Raw genomic sequence first — 14,604 nt, forward strand, 5'->3', positions numbered from 1 at the left:
AAATGCATACCTTAAAAGTTATGAGCAATTGTTCATTGGAAGAGTCGTGTTTCGAAGTAGCGAAGATGAGCACGTGCTCATAGCTCTTAAGGTATGCATTTTAGAGCACATGTTTACTGGACATTTTCTTCTTGTTTTGGTCCACATTACCATTTCCCAAAATATGGAAAGCAAAGAGCTTGCAGTAGAAGAGATTTTCTTCACAGTATAGATGATGAAAAATTGCTCGTAGCTCTTAAAGTATGCATTTTCTATCCTATGTCTACTGAGACTATTTTGCTTCTAGTATAGTGTACTTTCAACTGTATGCGTTTACGCCATTAATTATGATACACCCTGTATACAGTACGAAGGAAAAATGCATCACTTGGAGGACAGCATACGATTATTCATCCAGATTCAAGACAAAAATTTATCCAGCAAATTCATATGGGATGCATTTTGAAAACTCGTGTATGAAAACGAGGAGCTGGCGACGCTGTCACATAGTCCAGTGCATCGGAATCTAGGGAGGAACTTTTATCAGCCAGCACCACCGTACCAGCCGTCGCAACTCATTGAGTAGACTGCTGGGATATCAGACCTGCATCCACCATAGAGCTATGATTCGAATTCTCCTCAGGTGACGGGTAGGGTCTAGCAAAGTATGATCCAGCTACTGAAGACGTGTTTGCAAATGCAAGGTGCTCACTCTGATCATCTATGAAGACAGGCGTAGACGTCAAACGTATAGAACGGAATTATTATTGTGTGTAATCTGGTGCAAACAATCTATTGGGCTTTTTGTACCTCACTTGATACACACGATGTTACCGTATACATCATTATTCTCTGTTGGCTTTATTTGTGAGATAGATGAAACTAAGTGGTCGTTTACGTAAGTTCATGTTATGTCTTAATGTTCAAATAAAGGTAACAGTAAAACAGTTACAAAACGAAGTACACGAGATGCCACATTCTGAAGGTCTAAATTGGATACAGTTTGATGCTTTAACTGAAAAAAAAATGTTCAGCGTGATAGTGACTCGAACGTCGACGAGTCTCCATATCCGTTCTCTTCGGCCTTTCCTCGTCTCACTGCGGTAATGGGTCATCCCCAGCACAGTGTAAAGTTCGTGTCGCCAGTTCTCGGCCACAACGCATTCAGTTACGACGTTTCCAGAGTCTTGTTTATCTTTTATTTATTTTTTTTTTAATTGCATTTCTATTAAACCTGTTGGCAGGACTGTGTTGCGCTAGATACACTTTTGTCTTCAACTGGGGCGAGAAATCTTATGCCGACGGCTAAGTGTAGCATTTTTTCTTCACACACATACACATTCATTCTCAGACAATACACCGATTACGATTTATAATACAAACTATTTCACAGATATTATATGCAGTAGAATGAGCAACCACACTGACGATTCTACTTTCCACTGGATGCGGAAAATGGTATCGTTAATCGACACAGATATTTGAAAACATAACATTCATCATTCAACCACAGGAAAATCCAGAAGTCACATGATAACAAAAAAAGCGAGTTTCCTCCTATTGTGCTAGCTTAGAGCAAATTTCTGTTCTCCTGAAATCGTTCTGGATGACATCTTTCATGAGAAGTTCTCATGGCCTCGGTCGTCGTTAGAGAGTTTTATGTAAAGTAACGCTGACTACCGAAATTTGTCACCCTCATTCTCCTCACTTTTCATGTCCATTGACGCATCGAAATTAACAGCAAACTAAATCATAGTTTGTCACGTTGTATTTAGTGGCAGTGCATGTCTGACATTTTAAAAAGTTGATGTGATTCTAGTTATAGGGTAGTTAAATGTTTTACTCTATGTGGCCAGTTATAGATGTGTATTAACTGTTTGCTTTAGAAGCTCAGTAGCATATTGTCACGCATTTTTTCGCCTTTTCTCTTTTCCACATTTCAGCTACGATTTATCACTAGTTAAATGCACTGAATTTTATGTCGTTCCGCATTTAGTACCACATGTTATTTGCACGCCAGCGTATATGTGAAAAATATATGTTTAAGTCAGGTGTGGCACAATTTTATTTATAGCGGAGAACTGATACCCTTAATAAAAAGGCCTGAGACTTCCAAGCGACATAAATGGTTGCATTCAGCTAAGAGAACCCATTCCTGAATTTTTCCAGTTCTTCAACAGTAAATGTTACATTCCAAAAGCACTTCGATATCTTTGTCAATTTGTCGATCGTAATGAAAACCTAATTTTATTCCACGCTGTCTCGCAGGAGAACACAGTGATATTTGAAAGAAAAAGCAATCGGCAGTATAAAACACTAAGATCTCCAATAGGTGCTTGCCAATAGGTTTTACCGTAGCTTTGCAAAGAAATTGCTAGCTGACGAAATATCTAGTTAAATACACATTATTCAGGAATACTGCACTATGGGCCTTAATAGTATTTGATGTTTCCCATGTTTTAACTATTAATGTATAATTTGGACTAAATAATTCCTAAATAAACTTCCACATGGCTTTTGGAATTGTTTTCAGCATATGAAACGTAAAATGAGAAATATTTAAAATTGATAAAAAGAAATCGCAAATTTCATTACACCCCTTGAGAAATTTCAAGGTATTCGCCTTCTTTCTTCGAAGTAGCCCACAAAAACGTTCGATAGGCCATCATAAGGACCACGAAAAAGACCAAGTGAATTGGGATAGCTTGTATTTCTGTAGACTGGATAATAGAAGAAGTCTATTCGTCTCTACAACTTGCAGATCAGTGGTAAGTACGTCCATTCAGAAGTTACATGTGTGCAATAAAAATTCATGTATTGTCAAACATTTCGAAAGTGGTTAGTATCCACCCGTTCAACTAATTCCAGTCCGACCAAAATTAGATACTCCGGGAGTTTTTCATTTCGAATTATTTCACCTTTCTGTAAATTCCACATCAGTTGCATCCTTGTACTGAAATATTTTCGCAAATTTTGTAACTGCCAGATAAAGTTTCCTACAGTCTTTTGAGTTCTTATCAACCAGAATGTTGTGAAATGACACGTTTTTGCTGGCTCAGTTCCTAGCCACTGCTAAATGTCCCATTGTTAGAACTATGCATTTCGTCAACATTGAAATGTTGCTGCCCTGGTATCTAGCTGAATTATTTCCTGTTAGTCAGTACTTTCGTCTTTCTTTTCGTTAGTACCTCCGTCTCTCTGTGATTTCGTAGTTACACATTTAGTTTTAGATCGACCTGTATGTCTCTGATTGCAAATCTCATTTATTTGAAAGCTGCCGGTCACCTGAACCGTCCCGTTTAACTTGTATGTGTAATATGTATTTAGAGCTCTGGGAGCTCATCCTCAGGGTCTTCACACAATATACATGATCAGTTTACGTCATACTTAACCTAAGCAGCATAGCACTGTTCAGTAACTATATATGACGGTAGTATCTGTTCCCGAAAGAACAGTTACCGTGGATGACCATGCAGCTTTGCTAGAAATGAAATGATAATTAAATGGACACCCTAGCTGCAAACAGGCGTTGATGTACTTCATTGGGGACATGTTGAAAATGTGTGCCCCGACCGGGACTCGAACCCGGGTCTCCTGCTTACATAGCAGACGCTGTATCCATCTGAGCCACCGTGGGCACAGAGGATAGTGCGTCTGCAGGGACTTATCCCTTGCACGCTCCCCGTGAGACCCACATTCCCAACATATTCACACCACTACATTCGTAGTGCGCCTAATAGATGTTTGCCCATCATACTCATTACTCGTGGCAGATTAATCTACCAATTCCCGTACGAGTTCGGGCATAGCGTATGCGTTCGCACAAGAAGGTCAGTGGCCGGGAAGCCATATTTTAACTATATATGACGGTAGTATCTGTTCCCGAAAGAACAGTTACCGTGGATGACCATGCAGCTTTGCTAGAAATGAAATGATAATTAAATGGACACCCTAGCTGCAAACCGGCGTTGATGTACTTCATTGGGGACATGTTGAAAATGTGTGCCCCGACCGGGACTCGAACCCGGGATCTCCTGCTTACATGGCAGACGCTGTATCCATCTGAGCCACCGTGGGCACAGAGGATAGTGCGTCTGCAGGGACTTATCCCTTGCACGCTCCCCGTGAGACCCACATTCCCAACATATCCACACCACTACATTCGTAGTGCGCCTAATAGATGTTTGCCCATCATACTCATTACTCGTGGCAGATTAATCTACCAAGTCCCGTACGAGTTCGGGCATAGCGTATGCGTTCGCACAAGAAGGTCAGTGGCCGGGAAGCCATATTTTAACTATATATGACGGTAGTATCTGTTCCCGAAAGAACAGTTACCGTGGATGACCATGCAGCTTTGCTAGAAATGAAATGATAATTAAATGGACACCCTAGCTGCAGGTGTCCATTTAATTATCATTTCATTTCTAGCAAAGCTGTATGGTCATCCACGTTAACTGTTTTTTCGGGAACAGATATGACCGTCATATATAGTTAAAATATGGCTTCCCGGCCACTGACTTTCTTGTGCGAACGCATACGCTATGCCCGAACTCGTACGGGAATTGGTAGATTAATCTGCCACGAGTAATGAGTATGATGGGCAAACATCTATTAGGCGCACTACGAATGTAGTGGTGTGGATATGTTGGGAATGTGGATCTCACGGGGAGCGTGCAAGGGATAAGTCCCTGCAGACGCACTATCCTCTGTGCCCACAGTGGCTCAGATGGATAGAGCGTCTGCCACGTAAGCAGGAGGTCCCGGGTTCGAGTCCCGGTCCGGGCACACATTTTCAACATGTCCCCAATGAAGTACATCAACGCCTGTTTACAGCTAGGGTGTCCATTTATTTATCATTTCACTGTTCAGTAAGTTATCCCTTGCCTCACTCGGGTGTACAAGCATTGCTCTCCTAACACATGGTGAATTCTTCCCTCCCACAATCATGTGGAAGATCACTGAGTATTTTATACCTTCAGCAATTGTCCTTTTATTGTCCTACCTATAATCATACTTGATGTTTGCGTTATGAGTCGATGATTACTAAGTAGCTGATAATTTTTCCACTGCTACCAATCGCCAAATGTGTAGCTTTACGTTCGCTTTCTCTTTATGTAATATATTCTAACACACATTTCACAAAATACGTAGCACTCTCCACCAACTGATTAGCGACAGTGTGAATGACATCCAGAAGTGAGTCACTGCAGTCGACATCGAAAGATCGAGGCTGGGTTTTGCTTGAGAGATGTTACTGCAAATGTCATCTTACGGTAACTCGTTTGTTCAACCGTCAACAGAGGTTTGGGGTGGTAAAGACCATGACCATCTGACTGGGCAGTATCTTTTGCTTAACACACTCGGTAGGGGAAATTATCGTATCCCTCTTCATGAAGTACTGCCCAAAATGTTCGAGAAAGTCCCGCTAGCAGTCAGGCAGGGACCCACAAAAATTTGTCGTTAATGTCAGAGAAAGTGTAGAAAACATTTTTCCCAGTTTCTTTATAAGGAAAGGCGTGCCAGTAGCGTGGTCATCACATTCTCCCAGCCTCACTTCTGTTAGCTGCTCTTGTGAAGGGAGATGAAGAGTTTGGTGCGCGAGACAACTATCGTCCCTCCACTTATTTGGTTGAAGCCGCAGCCATTATTCATGAAACACCTGGCTGTTATGAGCGATTTACATTGTCATTAGAACGCATTAATGTAAATAGAAGACCATTTCAGCAACATCTCTAAAACAATGTTTATCACAAGTCAGTTTGAACACCTTCTCTGATCATCACTAGGAGTCAGCGTCTTCATGGAACGCTGGTGGGCAAACGTTGCACCTGTGACATTTCTCTAACATAAAAAAAAGTTTCTTTTGTCACCCTTAAACACCAAACTTTTGTATACATAGTTTTTGTACACCCTGTGTGTCTTCATTCGAACAGATGTTTAAGTGTATTCCGACTTGTCCAACACAGTTGGGCAGTGATAATGTACATATTACATTTTGATGCCCTATTCCTGTCCTGATTTGCATCCTGTATTAAACTTCTCTGTATATCAATATTGGTTTTGTTAAACATGTTGGCTATTTTATCAGATATAGCTTCTTGAAATGCATACAAATATTTTGATAGGCTGGGTGAAACATTTAATAGTGTAGTTTCTAATGTGATGGACTTCCTTTATATACTGAAGGTGACTCTGGTTTCTCTTTGTTACATTCCTACTTAGGAAGTCAAATGTCCCGTTCTTTTCATGGTCAATTTTAAATTGAAAATGTTGGTATAACTTGCTGGAACTGATGGATTTCGCCTTACTTTCCCCATTTGTGCAATCTTGCATCATGCTTGGACCCTTTACGTATATATTTTATAACAAGCTGTCTTTTGTGCGATATTTTCATTTACTTGGAAATTTTATCCTTCAGACATTTGGTGAAAATATCTGTCATTAGACTAAAAAGAATACTACCCTTCACCACCCTACTTCTTGTGTGTATGATACTAGAAAAATATTTATCACAGTGACGCAGTACCATTTTATATAGTTGTAAGCTGGGATTTTAGAGTAGATTAAAAACAATAGGCACGATGGGGTTTTCGGTTCACTTCTGCACATAAGAATTTGTGGTTCACCTTTTGTTTTAACTGTTCTTTGTGCTGCATCATTCACGATTTCGAAAATATAAATGTTTGTGAAAACCTTCTTGTATTATTTACAGCTATTTTTCTATAGTTACTATCGTTGAACCTTTATTACCAATAACAGAAAACACTTTTTTCTGAATTTTCTCTTTATGTGTGAAAGTATTTTAATGTCTGATGTTCAACGGAATGGCTCACTAAATCAATTTGTTGGTTGACGTTCAATTTGCCAAGTTTAAAGTTATTTTACTCATATATTCTTGTGTTTCTGATTGATTTAGTCATGCATGTCTCCATAATTAAGAAGTGACAAATCTCTCTAGCAGAACTGAATGTTGGCTGTATTAATTGTTCTGTAAAAAATTCTTTGATAACTTTGTACCATGTTATTTTTCAGTGGCAATGTGTTTTACAATTCTCGTGCAACAAGCTTCCCATGCTTTTGTGGTGTAGGTGCAAATCCGATACTAGGTCTTGTTTCTCACTTGAGACCTTGGAGGTAAATGGGTAGATAACCAATATTTAGCAGCTATACATGTAATTTGTATTTTTGTTTCTTTATGTTATCATTTTTGTGTCACTTTCTATTATGAAACCCATTTTTTCATGTCTTTCAGCACATGCAGAAACGAAAAGTTGATGACTGGAGATAGTTTTCCTTAGCTGGATATTTTATAACTTAAAAAGGCTAATTACATAATGAACTAAACACTTCTTAATACTGAAACTCATAATTTGTCCGCTTACATTAGATATTGGAAATATTGAAATTTGAGTAAGAAAAATTGCTTCTATCTGCATGTAATGACTCATGTAAACCAATTTTAAACTATTTCTCTACAAATACCTACGTAACGTAGAGCTATTATTATGTGTTAATTGTTCGACATGGACAGGTAAAGGTCAAGGGGAAAACCTAAAATTTGATACAGTTTGGTAAAAAAGTCTCTAAAGCTCTCCAGCAAACCAAAGTAGTCAGAAAAAGTATTGTTTGTAACGTAATGGTAGGAAATACCACTGTGACTATATAGCTTTATTAACAGCCTTTAGCCGTTTCTCTGTATTGTTTTCTTCATGTCAAGCTGGTTTCTCGGCCAACCTACTTTCTCATAGGTACACATAAAAATATATTCTTACTTGGAAGCACGATAATACTGTGATACTCGTACATAACTACTAGTATAACAACACAGCTGAAACCTCTGTGGACAGAACAAAAATTGGTACTTTTTCCAAGCAGCTGGCAAAACTTCATCACAAACTGGACATTAATATTTGTAAATGTAGCATCGAACACATGACCCGAACATTGACAACTTTTTAAGAACGTTGCTGTACACTTAAGTTAAGCACGATTTGACTTCTTAATGTCTTAATTGTTCAGAGTGCATTTACAAGAGATCCTAGAATATGTAGTGCACAATAACTAATCCAAACAAGACCATTTTTGTGACTTGTTGTCATCAAGTGAATTAAATTCTTTAAGAATACCTGTCTCATTGAAATTATTACTTCTGACATTATTCTTATTCTCATTATTACTGTGTTGCTTCCAACATAGTTTAGAGCAAAATAATTTCCATGCAGTATAACGAAATATGTATTTTTTCCCAAATTAATAAAGGCAATTAAGAAGAGTTTCGGACATGTTTAGGGACAAAAATGGCAGCCGTACACGTTATTTGGCTACTTTTCCTAAAATATTTTAATTGCTACATAGCTCTCATACCACGAGTACAGAACATATCTTTGCTTCTGCTTTTCACGTCCTTACGAAGAGCACAATGTCAGTATTTTTTTCGCATTTCCACATCGACGTATGTCGAGTATCTGAAATAAATGTTATTTAAACGCAGAGACTAGTATCCTGCATATTTACACACTCGTAAAATACACTGTCTCAGTTTATGCAATAGTTAGGATACAGTGGGTCGTTATTAAAACACAGAATCTTTTCATGAAATTGATTATAAAGTTTTGTGTTTCAGTGTGCTTAAAATTAATGAAAATTATCAGCAGATAGTACATCAGTTTTAGGTGGTAGTTCTGTTGTAATACAGTGAAATTTTCCCGAAGGTTCTAAAACTTCGGCCGATTTGCCATACTGAATTATTTCTAACACTGCGATGTAATCAACACATCGTACACGCACCATGCAAATTAGAGAAGACGTACACCCAAAACGTGTATCGTTAAACGTTTGATATAAACTTACGATGTTTGGTAACACGCGTATGGAAACTGTACAATTGTTCAAGTAAATACTGCCGTAAAGAATGAAGGGAGGAGAAGAAGTATTTGTTTCCAGTTCAAAGAAAGATGACTCTAAAAGACGAGAATATGGTAATACTTTGAAATTCTGACTTATCGCCCTTTACTCAGAACCGCTTTGTGATGGATTATACTCATTATATTTGAATTTTTCCTCTTCTGAGTACAATGTAATTATTGGGGGAAGGAGGATATGGTTCGTGCGCATGTATGAAACGTGTGTGTGCATAGGCGTGTGAATGGAGAGAAAGACAGAGGAGGCTAATTGAGCCTATGCTAGGGAACTCCGCATGCGGAACTGAGTACAGTGGAGGGCTGAGTAGTGTGTTTTCCTTTCCAGGATACAGGAGCACACTCGCTCCCCCTGCGGTGTGATGTGCCTCAGGCGTGTGGGACACGGGTAAGACAACGATAAGGAACTTACTTACATAGGTCTAAACATACTCTGGCTGGCTAATTTTGGTTCATGGCAATTGATAATTTTAGAAAAAGAGAGATCATTTAGGCAGTCAGATCATCTTTGTTACTCAGCAGACAGATAAACTTACTGAAAGAAAATTATTCCGACTGATTAAACTCCTAGAAATTGTAGTCATGTCAATGAAGTTACGCCTATACCATTTTCGACGACTTAATGATAGAAGCGCAGTGAAACACTGTATGAAGTACATCGATGGAAGCACTTCTTCAGTTTCTATTTCAAATAATTTTCCGATTGTTAATCAATTTTCTAGTGCGACTATCCTATAGACAAAAATGTCAGGGTAACCTTGTATCCATACAAAAAGGAGAAAGACACAAACCAGAAATTTACCGTAAATAATAATAACAAGAGACTAAGGAAACCAGTTAACACTGCCACGATACTATCAGAGCTAACAATAATTCTGGAGTGAAATTTTTTAATATTTTATATCACTCTGTCTTAACTTTCCATCGAGAATAAGGAAACCGTGTTTGGCCATTTACTATCAACCGAAGTCTGTCCTTTTAAAGCCTCTTTAATCCAAAAATCGGAGAGTCGCCTGTAGTTACTACTATTAGTGTTAAGTCAGAGTTTCCGCCTGTATAAGGAGAATAATGTGCAAATGTAGATTTAATTTAGCTTCCGGCTACATAAGAAAGATTAGAAATAAGTCTGTACCATGAGAGCACCAGGTAGCCTTATGGACTACGGACTAAAAGAGAGAGAACACGTACATACGAAGAAGCTAACCAAAAAGCTGAACCCTGCATGCATTTCACTTTGAACTGTCTTGCAATGGGTTTGTGAGTCGACAGTTCTTTTATTCCCATTAATGGAGTCGTGATCCTTTAAGAGCGTGTGCGACTGTTAATATGTCCCGTCTATTACGAACAGTCTTCCCATTTAATGTCTGTATTTGGAAAAAACTACAATGTAGATACACTTGCAGGTACTGATCTCGCCTTAATGTTAGGCTACTGACCAAGAACTACAAAATCAGTAGTAACACAAAAAAACCGTTTACTCAGCATGAGAACACCTTGAAAAAAGCATTTAATTTTGCACTGATCGGCAACTTTCCTCAACAGTAGCTTTATCAAACTAATTAGCTTACACAGAGACCAAAACAATAATATTCCAATACAGTATTTAGAACATAGGGTCGATAAAACGCAACTTAATCACAGACCTGATAGCTGAAAAGAAAATGGCATGGTAGTTCCCACATTAGTAGAAGATACACAATTTATTGACATTCATGTTCACAAACAAGAATTATTATAAGATTATCAGTATGTCAATTTCACTTTTAACAGTTAGTACTGCTGTACAATGTGACAGTAGATCAAAGTCAAACAGTGTGAAAAGCTGTTGTGTTCAGTGCAGAAGATGCAACTGAAATGGAAACTGTTGATATGTATGTTGAAGAGCAGAACGGAATTCATAGCCTGTAGAGCCTTGTTTTATTAAGTGACTGATTCAGCACAGAGGTAGCAATTTCAAACGCAGTCTTCCTAGCCACATACCACTGTAGCTCGTCACGACCTAATTTGAGAACGAGGTCAGGCCTCCGTACTTCTACTATGGCTCTTTCAATAACAGTGACAATGTGGCGTTACCATTGCGGTTTTAATGGTGTTCCACGTCTGTTCATTCTCTATGAACACATGCATTTCGGGCTGATCACAAGATTCAGAAAAGAAAACAGTGCACATTTATCGAACTTATCGCAATTTCGTCAGGCAAGTTAATTTCGTTAGGAACGTCTACACTGAAGGGTGGTTGCTATTGATAGATGATTTTATTGCGTTCCCTACATATTCTCCTTTCGACAGTGTAATCAACACTCTCTCCGTAGTATTTAATAAGAGCTGCTCCGAACGTACACATTAAGGATACAAATTCACAATTTCAGTACATATAAAATAGCGCAGCACAGTTATAGTATATTCAGCAAGCTGGCTACACAAAATCAATAATTTTTCATCAAATATTTCGTTAGATAATTTATGTATTCGTAACTATGTTATAATGTTGACAAAAAGATGTCAGCACCTACTTTCACTTACAGCACCGATCAACTATAGGGCACTTAACACAATATGTCCAAAAATTCAGAGCCCAAACTCACAAAAATGGTGACTGAAACAACAACAGAAACAACTACTGCCGGAAATGCAATATGAGTGAGTTAGGTGTATACAGAAGGTCAATGAATGTGCTTAAATAATAAAACAATATTAAAAGTATATGTGAAGTTTCAAGACAATGTAGGAGCAAGGACCACTTACTTGGATTACTAAATTCTATTTTTCCAGTTACCATCACAGTTGTACTCAATAATTGCATTGCCTATGGCAATGGTTTGAGAATGGACAATTTATTGCGAAACTAGTAACCATAAAACAAAAGTTTTTCAATGCAACTCTGACAGAAAATGGAAAAAACATAAAAAGTCAAATGCTAAATATGTTTCCGTCCTTTGTTGTACTGATTGATGTTACAACACACAGAGCCTGTATCGACGTAGTAGGACGTTCCCTGTTCGACGTAACATCTGCGGCGTGTTTCCTAGGCGTGTGGCCACTGGAAGAATTCTTACTACTAATTCCTCTTGTGAATCCACAAGCGTAGACCGCACTTCGGCTTTTATGCGGCGCCGTCGAAAGAAGTCCAATGATGTGAATTACCGGGGTCCTCCAAGCCATACATTGCGCTCCATGTTATATATTGTGACCGTCAAGCAGGCACTACAGCGCTACATGCTGTTTACTGCTTCAAAATGAGCGTCAAGATGTCACACCATTTCGAAACTCAAATCAGTGTTGGTGTAACGATGCTTGAAGGAGGTACTTTTTCTTTATCTCTTTCGCAACGAGCGTAATTAAACGTGTTTAGCTCTCACTCACTATGTGTCTTCAGAACCTGGCTGCTGAACGAATATACACTACTGGCCATTAAAATTGCTACACCAAGAAGAAATGCAGATGATAAACGGGTATTCATTGGACAAATGTATTATAGTAGAATTGAGATGTGATTACATTTTCACGCAGTTTGGGTGCATAGATCCTGAGAAATCAGTACCCATAACAACCACCTATGGCCGTAATAACGGCCTTGATAAGCCTGAGCATTGACTCAAACAGAGCTTGGATGGCGTGTACAGGTACAGCTGACCATGCAGCTTCAACACGATACCACAGTTCATCAAGAGCAGTGACTGGCATATTGTGACGAGCCAGTTGCTCGGCCACCATTTAACAGACGTTTTCAATTGGTGAGAGATCTGGAGAATGTGGTGGCCAGGGCAGCAGTCGAACATTTTCTGTATCCAGAAAGGCCCGCCCAGGAATTGCAAATGCGGTCGTGCATTATCCTGCTGAAATGTAGGCTTTCGCAGGGATCGAATGAACGGTAGAGCCACGGGTCATAACACATCTGAAATGTAACGTCCACTGTTCAAAGTGCCGTCAATGCGAACAAGAGGTGACCGAGACGTGTAACCAATGGCACCCCATACCATCACGCCGGGTGATATGCCAGTATGGCGATGACGAATACACCCTTCCAAGTGCATTCACCGCGATGTCGCAAAATACGGATGTGATCATCATGATACTGTAAACAAAACCTGGATTCATCCGAAAAAATGACGTTTTGCCATTCGTGCACCCAGGTTTGTCGTTGAGTACACCATCGCAGGCGCTCCTGTCTGTGATGCAGCGTCAAGGGTAACCGCAGCCATGGTCTCCGAGCTGATAGTCCATGCTGCTGCAAACGTCGTCGAACTGTTCGTGCAGATGGTTGTTGTCTTGTAAACGTCGCCATCTGTTGACTCAGGGATCGAGACGTGGCTGCACGATCCGTTACAGCCATGCGGATAAGATGCCTGTCATCTCGACAGCTACTGATAGAAGTCCGTTGGGATCCAGCACGGCGTTCCGTATGACCCTCCTGAACCCACCGATTCCATATTCTGCTAACAGTCATTGGATCTCGACCAACGCGAGCAGCAATGACGCGATACGATAAACCGCAATCGCGATAGGCTACAATCCGACCTTTATCAAAGTCGGAAACGTGATTGTACGCATTTCCACATCTTATACGAGGCATCACAACAACGTCTTACCAGGCAACGCCCGTCAACTGCTGTTTGTGTATGAGAAATCGGTTGTAAACTTTCCTCATGTCAGCACGTTGTAGGTGTCGTCACCGGCGCCAATCTTGTGTGAATGCTCTGAAAAGCTGATCATTTGCATATCACAGCATCTTCTTCCTGTAGGTTAAATCTCGCGTCTGTGGCACGTCATCTTCGTGGTGTAGCAGTTTTAATGGCCATTAGTGTATTTGTTGTTGTCTCTGACATTATATGTTAGTTTGAGCAATGAAGCTCTGAACTCCTTTAATCTAGTTTTTGGGGCTTTTCAGTGTCCTCTTCAGATGGAGCATAAGCAAGCTGCATAGTGCGATACAGGGTACTGGCTCTGGGAAAAGAGGATGAAAAAATAATTAATGTATCGCCGTGCATTCATGGCCTTGTGTCGAGAAATGAATTGTTTTACTTATTATGGCAGATGTGGCAATAGTCATGAGATACCGCCTAATATCTTGTCTGACTTCCTTCTGCGCGACATAGCGGAGTAACTCGAGGTCGGATGGACTCAACAAGCCGTTCGAAGTCCCCTCCAGAAATATTGAGCCCTTGTGCTTCTATAGCTAAAGTGTTGCCGTTGCAGGAGTTTTTGCACCAACTGACCTGTCGATTATGGCCCATAAATGTAACATGAAACTGATGTCTGGCGATCTGGCTGTCCAAATCATTTGCTCGAAATGTCCAGAGCGTTCTTCAAAACAATCTGCGAACACTTGTTGCCCGGTGACATGCTGCATTGTCATCTATAAAAGAGCCATCCTTGTTTGGGAATATGAAGCCCATGAATGGCTGCAAATGGTCTCCAGGTAGCCGAACATAATCATTTTCGGTCAATGATCGGTTCAGTTGGGCCAGAGGACCCAGTCCATTCCATGTAAATAGATCCCACACCATCATGGACCATCACCATCTTGCACAGTGCCTTGTTGACAACTCGAGTCCATGGCTTGGTGGTGTCTGCGCCACACACAGACACTACGATCAGCTCTTACCAACTACGATGTCGTGCTGTTAGCAAAGACAATCATGTGGTCGTCTGCTGCCATAGCCCATTAACGCCATTATCCTAACGGATACATCCGTCGTACGCC

General features: G+C 39.9%; 1 protein-coding gene and 2 non-coding genes across 3 annotated transcripts in view; 2 read left to right on the top strand and 1 right to left on the bottom strand.

Annotated features, from left to right (window-relative positions):
* Positions 1 to 14,604, top strand: part of LOC124798160 (regulator of G-protein signaling 20) — a 512,660-nt gene that overhangs the window by 23,388 nt on the left and 474,668 nt on the right. Inside the window, exon 2 of the mRNA XM_047261443.1 lies at positions 9,229 to 9,288. Coding sequence (XP_047117399.1) covers positions 9,263 to 9,288 — 26 coding nt within the window. The 5' untranslated portion in view covers positions 9,229 to 9,262. The remainder of the gene's footprint in view (positions 1 to 9,228; positions 9,289 to 14,604) is intronic.
* On the bottom strand, positions 3,983 to 4,057 carry Trnat-ugu. Its single transcript has one exon. It is a non-coding gene; the product is annotated as a tRNA-Thr (tRNA).
* On the top strand, positions 4,693 to 4,767 carry Trnat-cgu. The gene has a single exon. It is a non-coding gene; the product is annotated as a tRNA-Thr (tRNA).

Source organism: Schistocerca piceifrons, chromosome 5, assembly GCF_021461385.2.
Source record: "Schistocerca piceifrons isolate TAMUIC-IGC-003096 chromosome 5, iqSchPice1.1, whole genome shotgun sequence".
Lineage (NCBI taxonomy): Eukaryota > Metazoa > Arthropoda > Insecta > Orthoptera > Acrididae > Schistocerca > Schistocerca piceifrons.